The sequence below is a fragment of the Oryzias latipes genome, chromosome 21, assembly GCF_002234675.1.
Source record: "Oryzias latipes chromosome 21, ASM223467v1".
Lineage (NCBI taxonomy): Eukaryota > Metazoa > Chordata > Actinopteri > Beloniformes > Adrianichthyidae > Oryzias > Oryzias latipes.
Genome location: NC_019879.2, coordinates 17,359,593 through 17,378,862, shown reverse-complemented (window position 1 = coordinate 17,378,862; position 19,270 = coordinate 17,359,593). Strand labels below are relative to the sequence as shown.

The window sequence follows — 19,270 nt, the reverse complement described above, 5'->3', positions numbered from 1 at the left end:
AGGTGAAAGCAAACATTAGGCTTCAATTCCCGCTCTCATCAAGAGGTAATATTAGCCAAGTGAAAAAACAGTCTATTAAATATGCAAGCTATCAGCCAAGTATAGTTGGAAAATAAGCTTGCAGGTACACCACAACTGTCATAAAGGACCTTTTTTTACCCTGCATTTAATGAGCTAAAGGGATCTCTTCTGCACAGAAATTATCATTGAAACCTGAGACTATTTGTATGTGTGATACAGTCAGTTTACATTTAATTATGGAATGACACTGACATAAGTGTTTTAGTTGGTAATTAAAAGGTTGACGCTTCATATTCAGCTCTAAACAGTCTGGCACTCGTCTACAGTCATGGAGAGAAAAGAGGGTTGGTTCATCTACTGCCATGCAGTCGCTGACTTGTGGGTTTCATACCTGAAACATAGGTATTTTTAATTATGTTCTGTATGTTGTTTTTACTGACTTTGGCCATATTAAAGTTAAATAACCCACTCCTACACTTGGTGCTCTGTGGTTTCTGTAAAAACACGAAAGGTTATCATTTGTGGTTATTGTAATTTTAGCCCAGTCACACATAACATATTCCTGAAGCATTCTCATGCTAGCATCTGTTCAAATAAAATGCATTATCACATTAAAGCAAACCCTGCCTCTTGTGGCAGATCCAATGGCGCTCTGCTACCAATGTGATTTGAGAGCTCCTTTTCCCTGGCAGGCAATTTAACTGCTAGAGGTCAATGTTTGGTGGGTTTGGGGTCATTCCTTTAGCCAGTTCCCACTCTAATAAAACAAAAGAGCAATCCAGGTCCTAGGGGTGAAAAACCCCTATTAACTTCATTCACATCAACTCCCTGGTTACATGTTTCCTGATCGCATCAGCAGAGGGCTGATTGTAAAACTGACCAAACAGCTGAAGTCAGTCATCCTTCTACAAAAACAGTGCAACATTTGAATTAATAAAAAACTGCTTTTCAGATCCATTAATAAGGTAAATCAATTCTAAACACTGTCCATTAGGGGTGTAGCAATCACCTTAATCAACACATCAATTTATTTTCCCACGATCAAACCAGATCGATCTGTCTGCGACAACTTGTTAACCGAATCGCCCTTTATCATTATAAAGTCTTTCAAAATGAAATAAATTATTTATATTGATCTTGGTAAAAAAAAACTATTTGGACTGAGGCATTGAAGGTTCATGCATTTATCACATAAAACTACTAAGAGCCATCACAGAAGACAACACACATGTGATGACATTAAAAATTAACAAGCCATCATTACAGTCCAATGTGTGGAAACACTTTGGATTTTGCAAAGATGTGATCGCACAGTGTGGTTAAATGTTCTAATAATGTTCAGTTTGTGTGATTTTGATGTGGAAAAACAACAGAACTTTATTAAACTGAAGTGACAATGGATTTTCCATTAATTCTTGTTTACTCGTTTATTTTTACACAAATTTAATTTACACTTGATTATCTTGCAAAAAAAACCACGAGGAAAACCTCACCTGCACTGTTCAGTAGTACCAGGTATTTACCTCTGAGTCTCACTGGTTAAAGTTTTGGCTAAAGATGTCCTGGATACATTTTAGGTGATGGAATCGGATCCAGTTGTTCAAAATAAACCAATATCGACTAGGAATTGATCGTCAACCACAAATTATGATACGAATCAAATTTTTGTTGAAATGAGTCATTACATTCCTCCTGCCTATACACTGTTGTAGAATCTTTCTAGTAAAAATAGTATTAAAGATTTAACTCTGCTAATGTTTTTTTCTGTCCTTTCAAATTCTTCTCCTGCAGTGGGATGCTATCACAGAGATGGACGAGCACAACAGACCCATCCATACTTTTCAGGTGTGCAGCGTTATGGAACCCAATCAGAACAACTGGCTTCGGTCCAACTGGATCTCCCGACAAGCAGCCCAAAAGGTCTATGTGGAACTGCGCTTCACCTTGCGAGACTGCAACTCTATTCCTTGGGTGTCTGGCACCTGTAAGGAGACTTTCAACCTTTTTTACCATGAAACAGACGAAGCTCACGGTGTCAAGTTTAACCCAGCACCATACAAAAAGATTGACACCATAGCTGCTGATGAGAGCTTCACTCAGATGGATCTGGGAGATCGCATCCTCAAACTAAACACTGAAGTGCGTGAAGTGGGACCTATAAGGAAGAAGGGGTTTTATCTGGCATTCCAGGACATTGGTGCTTGCATTGCATTGGTTTCGGTCAGGGTTTATTATAAAAAATGTCCATTCACTCTGAGGAACCTGGCATCATTTCCAGACACAGTGCCTCGCATGGATTCTTCCTCGTTGGTAGAGGTGAGAGGCGCGTGTATTGACCATGCTGAGGAGAGAGATACACCCAAGCTGTTTTGTGGAGCTGATGGAGACTGGTTGGTCCCTTTGGGAAGATGCGTTTGCAGTGTGGGATATGAGGAAATTGATGGATCATGTGTTGGTAAGTCTTTGCACTTTTTTTTCATTTTGTCAATTGTGGATCTGTCAATGTCAATATGACATCCACCTCTGAAGCATTCATTTCAACATGCTTATCAAATTTTGCACGAAATAAAAGGTTTTTGAGGGGAACATGAAACCTGATAATGAAAGCTAACTAAAATTCTTGCTTATTTTGTGTTGCACTTGTGTTGTCTAAAGTTGTATGAACATAAAGTGAAATTAGGACACACATTCTCTCAGTGTTCACATAGATATTGTATGTGATCAATGCAGTTTATGCATAAAGCAACAGTTCAAAACCAAGTTTGTCTCAAAGTGCAACACAAAAAAATTTAAAACTTCAGACAGAGCTTTATTAACAATAGCAGCAATAATTCAATCCATCTAGATTTTTTCTGTAAAACTAGATTATGTTTGCATTTTGCTAATGGCCTTATTTAAATTATTGATTACATCAAAGAAACTAAAAACAGAAAAACCATTGAAGAAAATTAGGAAGAATTTTACAGCATAATCAGAATTATTTAGACAATTAAAAATCTTTGCAAATTCTCAAGACTTTTGATGGTTTAACAATTAACACCTAAAAGATTTTTTTTTGTTCCATGACTTCAGATAATAATTTTTAAACTATATTGATTCTAACCTTATCTTGATTCTATCTTGAATCCTTTTCTGATTTTTCTTCACATTTACTAATGATATTAAGTACCGGTATTGGTCAAAAAATGTGAAGACAAACTGTAAAGACACTATTTTAAGAAAGTCTAAGTCACAACTGCCCCTACGGTGGATATCGGCTGCCCGTAGGCAAAAAAAATGGGTCAATCCTAACTGGACACATAGGTGGCTCACATAAAATATTAAGATTGTAGAATGCTCACTGAACTCATAAAGCGAAAATGTTCATACACATGTTTTATAGAGGCATACCTAAGCAACGGGTCGTAGCAAAACTTAGACAATGCGAGGGTAAGAAAGGGTGCAGTAGGTGCAGTAGTGTTTTTAGGAACGGGCAATTGCCCAGCGCTCAAATTTAAAGGGGGCGCCTTCCCCGTGCTTGGAAGGAAAAAAAAATTGTGCCACTATGGGTTTTTCAATTATCTATTATATCGCCGACTTTGTAACAGCCTGAAACCGAATTAGCGCCCCCGCAGCTGCAGGCTCCTGTCTTTGAGAAGGAGCCCCAAATGTTTGTGAAGAAAAAGGGGAGGGCTAGTGGGCACAGGCAGCGAGGTGGAACTGCGCACCGACCTGCAGCCTCGATTGTGCAACACCTGATCATCGTGTGCCTTTAGACTACTCAGCTCGTGCAAATAATGTCTGTCTTTATCAACTGTTTTAGACATTTTTATTACGTGTCTTTTCTTTTCATGTAAACATGTATTTAGGCCCCCACATGTCAAATTTGTCGTCAAATTTGTTTGTGTGCGGGGGGGGTTACTCGCCCGGGGGGTAAGTCAGTGTAGAACCGCCACTGAGTGGGTGAGACACAGGCATATAATTGTTTTTATTTTTATTTTCTTAACCCCCCCAAATTCTGTGTACTATGCGGAGCATGTGTTGTTCCAATGGAAAGTGCACGCTTCTTGCATGTAGCCTGGCTGTTTGAATTTAGGAAATCAGAGCATTGTTTGTGTGGGCAGCCTATGGGCATCCCCTGATCACGTACGCATCACGTGCACACCCCGTGCATGCGCATTTCCACACTGTCAGTAAGAAGCCAGTGCGTGCACCTCAGTAGCAAATAGTGTGTTGTAAGGACATGGTACAACAGCATCCATACTTCATAAGTAGGGGCAGCTTGCTTTTGCATTACAAATACTTCACGATACATGTGCCACACGCACAACGTTTCATTTTCATGACTGGTCAACCTCCGTATGGGTGCATGTGACAGAGGCAAAAACACGTTTTTCAGACTTTTATACACTATCTATGACAACGGTTTAAAAGTCATATGGCAGCAAACACAAATTATGCTGCAGAAATGTTTCTTTATTAAGGAGATGAAGACTCAGACCCTCAGCTTTTTGTGTTTTCAGAAGTACAGACGCCTTGTTGCTCTAAATTCACAAAAGTATTAATAATTATTTTTACACATATATTTCTTCTGCAGTTTTTGACTCCCACTCATATTTTTCTTTCTCTCTGATAGCATTGATTTGTTCTGCTGCTTCTCTGGAGATTAGGAGGAGATAATGTTGGATATTTTCCTGTTTAGGTTTGTTTTTTTTTTTTTTTTTTTTCTTTTAACTTGTCCTGTCCAACAGCTAGGCAAACAGATGAGAGCTGAGGGCCTCTTGTGTTGGACATATTTTACCTGTTTAGGTTTGTTAACGGGCTGACAGAGCTTTCCCACTGCTTTTAAAGGCTTGTGGTGATTTGATATATGCATGTCTACACTAAATACATACATGTAGCACACTCTACATATTTCACAAAAAAGTGTTGTATGGCTCCAATTTTAAAGTTTTTTCACACTCGATAGTAAGCACAAGGGAGTCAAGGTTTCAATCTTTGACTTTTAGGGCTTTTTGATTTTTTTGGTTAATAATATTTTTTCTTTTTCTTTTGAAGCTTAAAATCTTTATTTGTGTTGAATCTGTCATGGATCCTAGGCTTTAGAGCAATGTAGTCAGTTGTGTACTTCACAAAAAAGCCTTAAAACTTTGAATGTTCGACAGCAAAAACTAATGTATCCAGGGCCTGTGTAAACTGTAGGTTGTAATCCGAGATTACCTCCCACCCAGTGTACCTATAATGTGACAGCAGGTTCTCATAAACTAAGAAAATCACAATGAATAGAGTTCAATACAGTTTGGGTATTAAAGCCATACGTATTAAAGCCAATATACAGCATTTGATTCGATTGCAAGTTGACATTTTGTTTGAATTTGTCATTTTTTGTCTGTTTTATTCTTGACTTATTCATGTTTCAAGTGTATTTAGTACTATTGAAAACGCACTTCAACTTTATTATATTGTTTTTTGATCATATTTTAAATACACGGTTTTATTTAAATCCATGATCTTTTTTTTCAAATTAATTTCTAAACTAATTGTATTTAGTTGTGTAAAACACTTTCAGTGAACATGCTATAATGGCTGAACAAAAGGAGAACTTTCATTTATAAAGTTGTGGTTTTGTCATTGAAGAAAACGTAAAAGAATGACTCTAAATAAAAACTCCTTCATTGATATTATTTTTCCAAGTTTGTTTTTTAAGCCCAGTTTAACAATGAAATTTGAAAATTTTGGTTCCAGCATTATAGTTGTTATCTTTGTTTATTTCACAAAAGTCAGTAACATTAACAAAAGATAAAAATTCTCATTTTTGAATCTTAATCCTTTGGAGATGTTCTGCTAATTTACCTCTTTAAAAAAGGCTTTGAATATTTGTGTTGGACTCCTGCCACTATTCACAAAAAGATGTACTCAAGCAGTTGATTATTGTTTGTCATTTGATGCATTTTGTAAGCCATCCAAGCCTAACTGCAGCTGCATCGCAATCAGCAGAAGTGCGAAGCTGCAGCTGGGATCAGTGCTTGAGCCACTTTAAAACTTTGCTTTATTAATGTCTTCTGTTCCACGAAATAGCTTTTACTTTCTTGTGACGCTGTACCAAAACAGAAAAAAGTGAAAGTCTAATCTGCAAAACATCCCTGTTAGATGTTAGGTGTGAAGACAGCTAAAATGATCCATGACAGTGGAGGTGATAAAAGTACCAATGAATACGTAATGTGGAAAACAAAGGTGAATCTGTTAATAGAACCACAAGTGAATTATCAGTAATAGATTAAGATTAAACATAAAATGCCTTCAATAGATCTTTGTTGTTGCTTAACAAGTTTCAGTTGACATACATAGAAACAAAAATGACGGATGAACAAAAGCAGGGATCAAAGTTGAAAAGATTTTAGCAAATTAAAAAACAGGAAATGAAATTTTTTTGTAAATTTCAAAATAGACCAGGAAAAGTACATACAAATCCACAAAAAGAAGTTTTTTTTTATCTTTTTTTTTTGCAAGGTAAAACATAAAAAGGTCTAACCATGTAATTTCCAATAAGTTATTTATCTAATTTCAGTGGTGAAAAAATTAAAGAAACTAACCACTAAAACTAGATTTTGCTCATAAATATTTCAAAGAGACCAGTTAAAAAGTCTATTTATAGCATTTTTGTATGTTACATGAAGAAACTTGCTATTTATCGCTTACCTCTTATTTCAAGTTTCCATCAGAATAATATTTTATTTGCATGTAACTAGCTAAATGATCTTTTCATTGAACTCCTATGATTTGGTAAGCGTGAGTTTTGTAATCACCGATGATCCTGGAATTGTCATGCTCTGTATGATTCCCAGCAGTGCTATAAAAGTGTAATTGCTGTCAATTTTGTTGGGTCTTTTTTAACAGTACGGAGCCTCCAATAAGTTAAAGTTGAGCTAAAAAAAGAAAAAGAATCACATTTTATTTACACCAAGAGTGCAAATAAAATGTATCCAAGGGATACACAGAAAAAGCCATGATTTACACAATATACACCAAGGCAGGAAAACAATGCATCAATGCATTTTATCATACTGTATTTTATTTAGATAAAATGCTAATCGTTGCATCTTTTTCCTTTGTTTTTTTTAATGATTGTGTGAGGCTATAAGATATAACTTTTATGTGACAGAAAAATAAAATTTGGGACAGTTGCACAACATATGGTAAAACTTATATAATTAATAAATGATTTAAAGTCCCACTCCAACTATATTTTTACCAATTGTAAAATCATTTTCAGTTATCCTGTTTTGGGCCGAAATTAAAAAAGCCATAAATGTTGCAGAGCAGCAGGACATAATTAGAAATGTGGCTCAGGATTGTGGGCAGGACTGCTGGCATGGAAGTAAGCCTCAGCTATTTTCCCATCAACCCTTGGTTTACACTTTCTCCCGCTAGCTTACAGCCCCTCATAACCCCAAGCTAACATTAGCATAGCAAAAAAGAATGGCAAGCTAAATTGGAGCTATCAAGCCATAGAAGGAAAATGAAGATGTTAATGGAATGTTTTTGTCTGCTAGTGGATTCACAAGAAATGTAGCTGAGCAGTTAGACTTTGCTCGCCCCACGGCAATTGCTGCATCACATTCCAAAGCTTTTTCTAGCCGCGGATTTTCATCTGCTCCTGGTCATCACGATTTTAATATAAAATATTTTTTTTAATAATGCAGTTTAATCTTACTGTACGTTATTTTACATATGTCTTCTATCATGAGAAAAATGCTACAGAAACATGTTAAAAATACCCAAAACACGATTTTCCTTTGGGTCTTTAAATTAAAAATAAAATGGTTTAAAACGTGTGAATGACTTCAGTCATTCACATTTTAATTACATTCAGTTTGTAAAAAATCCAACTGTGTGCGCCTTTATCTTCATCACACTATGATAGTTACCTCACACCATTTACCTTTCATGAGCCAGACACAGGTAATTGCACAGGTAAAGAGATCAGCTGTGGTGACATTAAATGGCAAGCTGGTATAAACATCTTGACAGAAATTTTACTGACAAGACATTTTCAATTACAGCATGAAGACAGTCAGACAATAATTACAGCACACATCCTTGAACCTGTCAGCCGAGCAAATGAGATGTCTCACACATGCTTGCGGAGACGGAGACATGCACAAAGAATCACTTGAAACATCCCCCCATTTTCTAATCCTGGTTTAGGTTTGGGGGGTAGATCCTGTTTCATTTGTCACTGAACGGGATGCAGGTTTCACTCGGGACAGGTCGCCAGTCCATCACTTACTTAAAAACAAATTTAAAAAACAACAAACAAATAAACAAATGTCCTAAAAACAGTGCTACGCATTCAAAAAAAAGACATTGGTTCAGAGATTTATAAGAGGAGACAACATTTTCTTCTCATGTGCTCTTACAAACAAAGACAAGGATACACACCAGGGGGTTTGGGCTTGCTGCAACAACAGAGCTGTTTACAGACGGTCCACGCAGCAGGAAGACACTGTGACATTTCAGAAAAAGCACGGTTTTAGTTTAACAAGCATGACCCCTCAAGTTTAATTGAGAGTGTCTGAGTAGTGGAAGAGAAACAAAGTGCAACACGACAGCGGACTTGAGCTGAGTTCTATTCCAGCTCAGTCGCATCATGACGGATATACATGACCCAATGATAGGACATTTGAAATTTCTAACAGGGACATGGTCCTGTGTTTTTGTTGAAGCATACCGATTTTAAGGTATGCCTTAATGAGAAACTTAGGAAACACATTTTCCTTTTTTACGTTTTGCCACATTTTCTTTAGGACAGAATTGCCCCTGATTACCCTATTTGTGTCACAAATAATCATTTTAGTCTGTTTTGTCTGTAGGATTTATATTTTATGAATATTCACTTTTTACAGTAATGCCATTTTAATCTTAGTATGCGTTCAGTAAATCATCCATCCATTTTCTTAGCCCGCTAAAAAACAAAGCTATAAAACTGTTCGTGGCTGTCAAAAAAAAAATATTCATAGTCCATATCATTCTAAACACAGAATAAACAGAATAGGTATAATACAGTCCAAAAAGAGTTTTGTGTTTGAAATCTGTCACTCTATGATCATTGTAAAGTGATGTGATAATACGTATTGTCAAATGAAATACTGTACACTAAAATGCAATTTACCTGTTTCATCTTATGTGATTTGCAGTTTCTGTAATGTCACTGATGCTCTCAGAGTCAACTCAGAAATTTGAAGCATAAGCCAATTTACCAGAACACAACCAATAACCTTCAGGTGGACTACTATTAGTCTTTCAAAAAGTCAGAAACATTCAAAAAAATTATTTGGACTAAACAATTGTAAACTTTGATGTAAATACATTATTGTGGTAAGTACAGTACAAACATAAATTTCCATAAAAGATTATTACTCCCTCAATCATTTATACAATGTGGGGAAAAGAAAACTGAATGTTATCTCTTTGACTTGTCAACATTTATTAGTTCCGGTGAGGACTCCTTTAGTGTTTGACAGGCGGACATTTATGAAAGGACATTTTCACAATGCTGTTGTCAGAAAAAGAAGCAAGTTAAAGCTAATGGGGTAACAATAACTTGTCTTGAAGTTGGAAATTAGGGCTGTGTATCTGTCAGTCTCATATGATTCATCTCGATTCATTGTCCGTGAATCGATACATAAAAGACTCCGCTAACATCATGGCAATACAATACAGTCCAATTATTTTACCCAAGTTTAGTGCATTCTTGAACACACTTAACGTAGGTTTAACACATTGTAAACGTAGCATTACCTGTACATGAAAAGGCAAAGCCAGCAGAGAGCACAACAAGATGAGAAACTGACTAAGTTGACCAAAAACAGATCATTTACTTCACGTTTTACCAACATAATCTTGTTCGTGTCTTTGGTTTTCAACTGATACTGCTTGATCGATTTTTCCATACATATCCATACACTCTGTATCCTTTGCATCCCTTTTAGTAGTGCTAAATGTATGTTGTTCCATATTATAAAATTTGAAAAATTTCTCCATTTTCTCTTTGTTTTCTTTGGTGCTTTACCTGTCTATCTTAAATTAAGCTCAGAGCGACAGAGACTTCCATGTTGTCGCCTCTCAATTTGTAATCGAGAACAAATATGCAAGGGGATTATCTTTAATTGGTGCTGTCAAGGAGGGCCGGGTTTGCTGGGTACCAAGAGATCTTCACATCTTTTTGCGTTTTAAGTGTTTAAAGAATAAATTATGCAGATGCAGTTTTTTTTTTTTTTTTTTTTTGCGAGTCTTAGTTGAGATGTGAACTTTCGTTGACTTCTGCTTCGCTTTTTTTCTCTTTTAGCTGTGGAGTTACTTCAAAGCCTGAAGTGATCAAAGAAAGCTGAAAAAAAAAAAAAAAGAAAAAACTCCCCAACGTACCGGCACCCTGCATACATACATACAGCTTCTGTCTTCACACTGCACACTTTGGAAAACAAAAGCAAGCGACACTGTCTGATGTTTTCTTTTTTTTTCCTGTTCCTTTTTTCCTGAAGCACAGTCCTGTCAGACTTTGCAAGATTTCAATTGATTTCCTTTTTCCTCTCATGTGTGTTCTATTTTAGTAGACAAGCCAAGAGACTGAATCAGTCATTAAAGGGTATGTATAATATGACATGGCCCAGATAAGACTTCATAGTCGTCGACTTAAGAGGAGACTTGTCATAAATGAAAGAATGTTTTGTGAGTTTGAGACAGCTATTTCCACTGCTTTTTTTTAAGGGGGAATAGAAAAATAGGGGTTATTATGGGTTCAACATCTGTGATGACTATGTTGTTTTTTTTATTTGTAACAGTGGCAGTTTGTTTACACCACAGAGATTAAGGAATACTTTGTATTTGGGGCCAATAATTAAGGCACAAGGATATTCCTGTCTTATCAGATGAATAATTTATACGCCATCCTTGTTAGCGACAAGGGTTGAGATAGGGTTTAGAAATTTGCTGTAATTAAAACATCTCCAGTACCCGGCGCGTTCTCAAGAATACTGATGGGATGACGGGCCGGAACTCGACTCCTAGCTCCATAAGCAGAACTCATTTAATATGCAAACTGATTGCGCACCTTTATGGGGAGATCACAGCTCTCTTGAGGACTATGATCTCGGCACAGCCATACTTTTCCTTTCCTGCAAAACTAGTTATCTTTTTATTTTATTTTACTGCACAGATGTTAGTCAGGTTTGCAAAGTATCTTTTAATTGAAGTCTGCAGCGACTACTATATGTTTGTTTGATGTTCTATATTAATGCATTATTTATATATTTTTCGGATAAGTGTCTCTGTTTCCAGTTCCCTTGCATGTGTACTGTATGCTGAAGTGGGTGATGTTTCACACTGTCTGTATTTTTGCTGTGATATTCAGCGTGAAACACTGTTCACACCAAGGCTTATAATAACTGAGTGGGTAGTTTGGTAGTGTATTTTATTCACACAAAAATTCTTGGAATATGTTTTGCAACTGTGCTGTAAAGAGTTGTCACTTATCGCTTGTCAAACTTTTTAAGCTATAGCTTAACAAGCGATAAGTCCCAACCAACAGACTTCTTTTTTTGAGTCTACATTATCGTTCGTACTGCCTTCGACAAGATGCATTCAAGAGACCACTTTCAATGAAAAGTCTATGTTAACAGTTGTATATGTGGGTTTCGGGCTTCCATTTTAAAAACTCACGCTTTCACACTTAGATATTTACATTTTTAAGACTGTTTTCAGGCTCTACATACTAAACAACTGTCCATTGAATGCACATTCAAATTTAGACCTATTTGGAGTTTCATTAATCAGAGACTTGGATTTTGTAGTGACAAATGGATGCCAACCTTTTTAGAAAAATCTACGGAAGTGCCAACCGTTTTAGTAATTGCACGTTCTTAAACGAAAGTCACATGTCGAGTGTTAACGTAGCATTAGAAGCTACTGTATGGCGAATGTGTGAAGAGTAGTTGCTCTCTCAAAAATAAACACATTTACAGTTGATGTGGTTCATTTACAATATTTTCCCCATTTATTATGCTCACCGGATTATAAGGTGCATCATCAATAAATGATCTACTTTTGAACTTATGTCATTAATAAGGCACACTGAACTAGGAGGCCATTGAGCTAGACAAATAAGTCAGAGATAAGTTTATCAATCAGTTTGACTTATTAACCCCTTGAAACCTGAACTTATTTCCAGCTAAAAAAAAATAAAAAAATGCAACTTGTGTGTTTGGTTGAAATTAAATGCTATACTAAGGAAATTATGGAATAGAAGTGGCTTGATGCATATTTGCAACAAAAGACATCAATGAACTGCATACCCAGTAATTCTAGAAGTTGTTTGTAACACGCTACACATGAGCCAGGTTAACCGTGTTAGCGTATTCACAACACATGTAACTGCCAACCTTGTTTGCAACACAAAAAAACAGACTGATACTGCTGAAAAAAAAGTTACTGTGACTACACTAGCTCCCGACCATGTTAGTAACATGTAAAAAAAAAAAAGGTCAGACACTGCTATACATTTGCCCCATTCCCCTAGCCCAGCCAAGCATTTTGACAAAGCAGTGTGTACCTCTCAAAATTGTTTTAGTCTCAGTAAGCACAAATAGAATTAATTAATATATAAGCCGCTTGTGCTTAGAAGGCACACTATTGATTTTATTTATTTTTAAATTTTATTTAGGTTTTTAAGTGAACTTTATTGAGCGTAAAATAAAGTATGGGTTTTTAACAAAGCCTAAAAACAGAGATGAACGGTGAATGTGGTCATGGGACCCAGTGGATTTAATTGAGTAAATTAGGAATTTATCTACCTTTTACCCTCTACTAGATAAATTAGTTGGACAGTTGAACTTAACAGATGTTTGATTGGGGCAATTAGGGCAATTGTCGCCCTGGGAATTTCAGAGTCCTCCGTCAATGAAAATAAATGTGCTCATGTTTCTCCAGTATATATGGTGTCTTGAATGTCAAAGGTGTGTTATTGTTGTTGTTAAACAGGACGTTATTTTTTTTTGTTTTTTTTTTAGTCATGGGGGATGCCCTATCTGTGCCAATAGCAGTCCCTAGCAGTCACCTGGTGTACTACACCTGGAAAGGTTTTCAAATGAATAACCCAAAGGATGACAAACCATGGAGGAAAATAAATTATTTTTATGTGAGTTCAATCACTTTATTGGCAGGCAGGAAGTTGAGAATGCAGGTGGTAAACATGATCGGGGACAGAAGGATTCCAAATAACGGACAGGCAAGTACCAGAACCCAGAAGGGTAATCCCAAAATGTATCATGATCTGGATACAAAAATCTAAGGTCAAAGACAGACAAATGGTCAGTTGCAAAAGAAACTTATCTTGGCATAAACCTGGCACAAACACAGAGAACTACGAAAAAGATGGCCACTGACTGTGGAGCAGGAACTGTAATGAATTAAATACCATCCAGGTGGGGGAGACAAGCTTGATAAAAGCACAGGAGGGTAATAGGGTAAACCAGGTCTATAGTCAGGTCAGAATCAGGACAGATTTCTATTAACGCTTGTTTAGAAAGCCCATAGACGGTTCATGTTTTCAAAAGCTTTTAAATCTACAAAAAATCTTTATATTTATGGTTATCATTATCTTTTAGTATTTTTGACAAAGTCATAAACAGTACGAGTGACCCATCATATAAAGACGTTTGCTTTTCAGCCATAATGTTCACCACTGCAGAGCTGATCACATGGTAAAAAATAAAAATAAAAACATGGCCAAAGGAATACATTTTATCTTTTACAGAAATGCCAGCACATTGACAGGGCTGTCACCTTTTAGACACTTTTCCTCACCCTTACTCTCCTCATCCCATCATCCCATATATGACCAGTGCAGAAAGTAAGCCAATGACCCCAGGGTACAAAAGGCTTTAACTAGCAGTAGGTGTCTCTCAATCTGCCAGCTTGCGACAGCCAAGCTTGTTAGTCACGCTGGTGGAACAGCACACACTCAAGCGCATCACTCACAGACCAACTGCTGAACTGTCCTGTGGATGGACTAAATCTAGCTATTGAAAGTGGCAAACAGTGATAGCAGAACTGGGTCAGCTCTAGACAAGACAGCGGCGTGAAATCATCTCCCTTGGGTCGGATTAAAGCCTGAACTTTGGGTGACCCTCTAACAATTGTAGCTATGCAATCAAAATCCGGAATTTTAACAGGCTTTGAGTTAACGCTTACAAGGTCGATGATCATGCTAAAACATGGGGTAATGGGCGTGATATAGAGAGCAGGCTGTAATTGGGTGTTCATCACATTGAGATTAACACAAAATGATGATGAAAGCTGCAGGAATGGGACTTTTTTGATATTTTTTACATTTTCCAGGTGGTAAAACTTGCTCTTTCTTTTTTTGTCTTACATTTTTCGTTTGGTTATTTTTCGTTAGACTGAAGCATTAAAGAAATATGAATGTTAACGTTATTACACAATACATATTTTGGCCATGTATACAATTTGTAGCTTTTCTGTTTATAGGATTTTATTGTGATGTTCTAGCTTATTTTGAAAAAAAAGTCAACATCAACCACAACTACTTTAGGGCTTTGTACTTTTCATATGGAAGATTTGTCCTTAAAATCAAATTTAATGTTCTCTCTTTTATAAGAATGACTAAATTGTATATGTCTATAATTTGATTTGTTTTCTTTTCCCTGATCACAACCACTGTTGTGAACTCACATTTGGCAACTTTAATTTGAAGTGCATGGAGAAAGATCTTTCATAATTGCAAAAATCTAATATCCCCAGAGGCACAATGAAAGCAAATGTTGATCTGAAGCCAGGAGAGACAAAAAGCTGCATATTTACGTATTGGCAGCTTCCCAGAGCAATCTCAGCCTCTTGAAAAAGGCCATTATTTTGCCCGCCAGTATTCCTGACCGTCTGCAATAACCAGACTGTTTTTTACCAAGTCGAAGTAGAAAAACAAAGACACTAGCACTTTGTAGATGAAGCAAATCATTTTGCTGTAAATGACCCTGTTTCAATAAATGCTGAATGTTGGATTTGGTGTAGAATTTGTAAAATGTTTATTCCTAAAGAAATATTTTTGTGTTCTTTATGTGTTCCTTACATGTTGCTCCTTCATTCAAAATAAAAATATTTTTTGAAAGAGAAGTTAAAAATAAATTGTTTGTGCTGCACAGCCATTTTCAAATCTGCATACTTTTACTCTTGTAGCATTTTTAGATAGGGCAACGCAACTGTTTTAAATGAGCATTTAAAATAGTTCTAATGAATTTCATGGATCAGTTAATCACAAAAAAAAACATATACATTTATGCCTATTTATAAACAGCTAATGAAAAATGGAAAAAACTAAATTGGTGAGATGAAAAACTCTAAAAATGGCGGACAAAAAATCTCTCAGTTGTAAGGATGGGCTGATACCTTTATTGGCAGCCTGTGATCTCCAGGTTTTCAGGCGACATTGCAGCCTTCATCAACATGATTGTTCAATGATGGTATTGATTAGCCCAGGAAAACTTCCAGGAAGCATTTTTAGTGAACACAGTTGTTTGTACCATTTGCAAAAGCGATCATTCAAATAATAACCCATATTTGTAAAAGGGCCTTATTATCATTTTTTAGTTTGTTTGTTTTTTGAATCAAACAAACATTTTTAATCATATGGGATCAATCTATTCTTGAACAGTGCAATGCTGATACATCAAATCTGTTGATCAATTTTATAAGGCAATTTTTTTATTGTTTTAAAACTACTGTGATAGTTATTGATGAAAATGATTCAGTTCAAATCTCCAACTAAATAAAAAACAATATTTTGTTGCCAAATAAAATTGGGTTTAAAAAGATAATTTGAAAAATTGAATCATTATTTAAAAGATTGTGTGGGTCAGTAAGCGGAATCAAAATTATATTGATTCAATATTTTTGGAACTTGTATATTATGTATTTATACATCAATAAAACATAAATGACAGCTGAAAACAGCAGTGATGTCACTGTAGTAGCATCATCTTTGTTTGGAAACAAACTATAGAACATTAATCACTGTCATTCATTTGTGTTGACGACGATTTGAAATGTCATAAACACATAGAAAGTTTAAAAACTGGTAAAACTTTAATGCCTTAAACAGTTTCCATTGGCACGTGGAGAGAAAGCACAAAGACCTGCTAACATCTGGTTCCTAACCAGTCCTAAACCCCCCTATGTTACAGCTGGTCAGAGATCATGGAACCTGACCAATATGAGGTCCATGGTCATGATGTCGTGGCTGATCGGTTTATGTGATGGGACATCTTTATTATCTATCACCAGCTGCATCTCGTGGACAGCTCGTCCCAGTGCTAACATTAAAGCTGATGTATGCTTATTGAGCAGCCACAGGCAGAGACCAGAAATCTGATTTATAAACCAATACAGCTTGTTTTATTGGGAATTGATCTGCTTGCATCTCCATCTGTGACACAATCTTGTCTTTATTCAAGGTGACGGCTGGTAATAGAGGTATTGAACAAAAAGAGAAGAGTCATTCACTTGCAATTCAAATTTGTTGTAGGATTTTTAAAAATATTTACATATTAGTTGTGCCTTCCACACTTCATATTCACTTATATTTTTAGAAGACTGGTGGTTAAGGTATTGGTCATTTGCAGTCTACGCTAAACAAAGCATTTAACTGGGAGCTTTTGAACAAAAATACCTTTCTAGACTAATAGGGAAATGCTCTGTAGACTCAGAGAGTGAGGTATCAATGTGGCTGCTAATGTAAGAAGTGCTTTGAGTAGTCAGCTAGGCAGAGAAAGTCATTTACCATTTATTCTGTAGAGACTTGTGAGGAGCTGGACTCCATCCCAGCAGCCGTTTGGCAAGCAGCAGCAGTAAAGCAATGAGATAGGCAAGCTTCCAAATTCACACCTACCAACAATCCAAAGTCACTAATTAGTCTAACACACATGTCTTTAAACCGTGGGAGGAAGAAGTTGAAAGAAGGCAAACCTAGCCAGCATAGGAAGAACATTCAAAAGCCACACTAAAATACCCTCACCCAGAGCATTTCTGCACATTTAACTTTTTTAAAGATTGATCTTAAAGGGAAAGTAGATTTGACTAAATACTTTGTAATATTTTAAAATCAAAAATAGTTTTTTTGATCCTCAGCTTACATCTTGATGTGAGCAAGTCTCTGGGTGTATTCAGACTGTAAAAAATCCTTTGTTCCGAATCGAGTCCACATGACTTGTTCCGGATCAAGTCCTGAACCTTGCGATTGGTCTGTATTCAGAATGGCATCAAGCAGACCATTCTGTTACGGACCAAAGCTTTCAGGAGGACATCACAGCAGTGCTGCATGTCGAGACACAGGAAAGCATGTAAGAAGTGTTTTCAGCAGTGTTAAAATAAATGTTCTAACAAGTAAGTAGTTTGACGCTTTTTTTATGTTTTAAAACACAATGGTTGCTTTACATTTTTTTCGCGCCGCATCTGTTGCTTTTATTTCTACTCTGTTTACGTTGGGTATGGTGGTCAGATTGTATTGAGACTGAGAAAATTTCGGACGGAACCGAAGCCCAGTCCGATTGGAAACTAACCAAGACCACTTCCAAAGATGGGTCATTGAGCGATTGCGATTGCTCTAAGACCTCTTGCTTTAGCTCATCCTGTAGGTTTATGCTTAATCCTTTTGTCTGCATCCAGAACATTAAAAGTGAAACACAACGGTCCTTCAAATCATTTCTGGTCCCAAAAAGTGGGTACTTATACCAGAAACCTTGCTAATGAGGTAACATAAGTAAGTACCTACACATACATACACATCTGACAGATGATATACTCTTGGATGCATGATCCCTGTTCTTTTAATTCGTTCATCAATCAGTCCAAGTTAAAAAGAAATGGCTCAGCAAAAAAAAAAGAAAGTTTCTGCAGCAGCTGTGGTTATCAAAGCTCCTGACAACAAAGGCAACACAAGAAAAGTCCAAACTGTGGAAGGCTTGCATTTTGTCTCAAGCTCCTAAATGCACTCTTGCTGAAGCAATGGGAGCCTTAAAGACCCAATAATCTTTTGATCTATTTACAAAGTGTTCCCAACGTTATTTTAATTCTGATTACACAGTTTTTAGCCAAAATAAAAAACACTGTGTCATTTTCTATGACATAGTTTCTGCAGAGCGGCAGTAGTTCATTAGAAATTCCCCTCTAAAGTGTGGATGGAACCGTTGGTGTGGAGCAAACCCTCCCTGTTACTTAGAGCGCTCTGTACTCACTCTAGCTTACTGCTCCTCATAACCCCAACCTAACATTACAAGTGCAACAAAAATGGCGAGCCATTTTTGGAGCTATCAACCCGTACAGTTTTGAGCCAGATGCCACCTCAAATCAGGAAAACAAAGGCGTACATGGATCTGGTTGTCTGCAAGTGGATGAATCGGAAAGGAATTATTTCCATTAGGAATATATTATTGATGATATAATTAGTGGGTAAAAGATTTCAAGAGTTCAAGCTGCACATTATAGTTTGTTTATTGTTTTTAGGGACCAACAGAAGGAGCAAAATTCAACATTTTTTGAATAGTTTGTGGCGCTATAAAGACATGCTTTTCGTCTTCCCCTCTGTATTAGAAAAACAGGGGAAATATAATTGTCCACAAAATATCTAGCATCAAAAAATCCTTTTTAGATGTGGTTTTGTGACTCTGTATAAACATTATGTAAATAGCTGACCTTTAACTGCATTTCTGAGTAAATCGGATCTTACTTTTACTCTTTCACATGTAGGTGTATAAGTTTGATCTTTTGGGACTATTTTAAAAGGTTCCATAAGGCGTTATAGTTTGATAGACCTCTAAAAAAAGATTTTAAATCCCTGAAGTGAATGCCAGGAGACCAAATCCACATTTTCTCTTTGATGTCATAAAACCTGTCACTACGATTACCTAGAAAAATGAGGCAACCGCCAAGTGTCAGATGTCTGTCAGACATTAACAACTGAATCAAAATTCGGTCAGGATCACTTTGGTTAGGATTATATTTAACTTCTTGGTTCGGTTTTGTAAGCCTTCTGCTCTTCCTGAAGTGCATCTGAGGTGGGGGTAGATGGAGCCACCTGTGTTGACAAAGCAGGAATGGCAGCGGCATGGGGCCTTCCCATAGGAAAAATCTGTTGCTCATATGTTGCTTGATCTCGTCTCTTGAGATCAGTTTGTATGAGGGGCCGTATAAGACATTATTTATT

General features: G+C 36.5%; 1 protein-coding gene across 1 annotated transcript in view; it reads left to right on the top strand.

The window, feature by feature from the left end:
- The window catches only part of epha6 (EPH receptor A6), a 205,255-nt gene that overhangs the window by 56,353 nt on the left and 129,632 nt on the right, over positions 1–19,270 (top strand). The window contains exon 3 of the mRNA XM_023951152.1: positions 1,813–2,476. Coding sequence (XP_023806920.1) covers positions 1,813–2,476 — 664 coding nt within the window. The remainder of the gene's footprint in view (positions 1–1,812; positions 2,477–19,270) is intronic.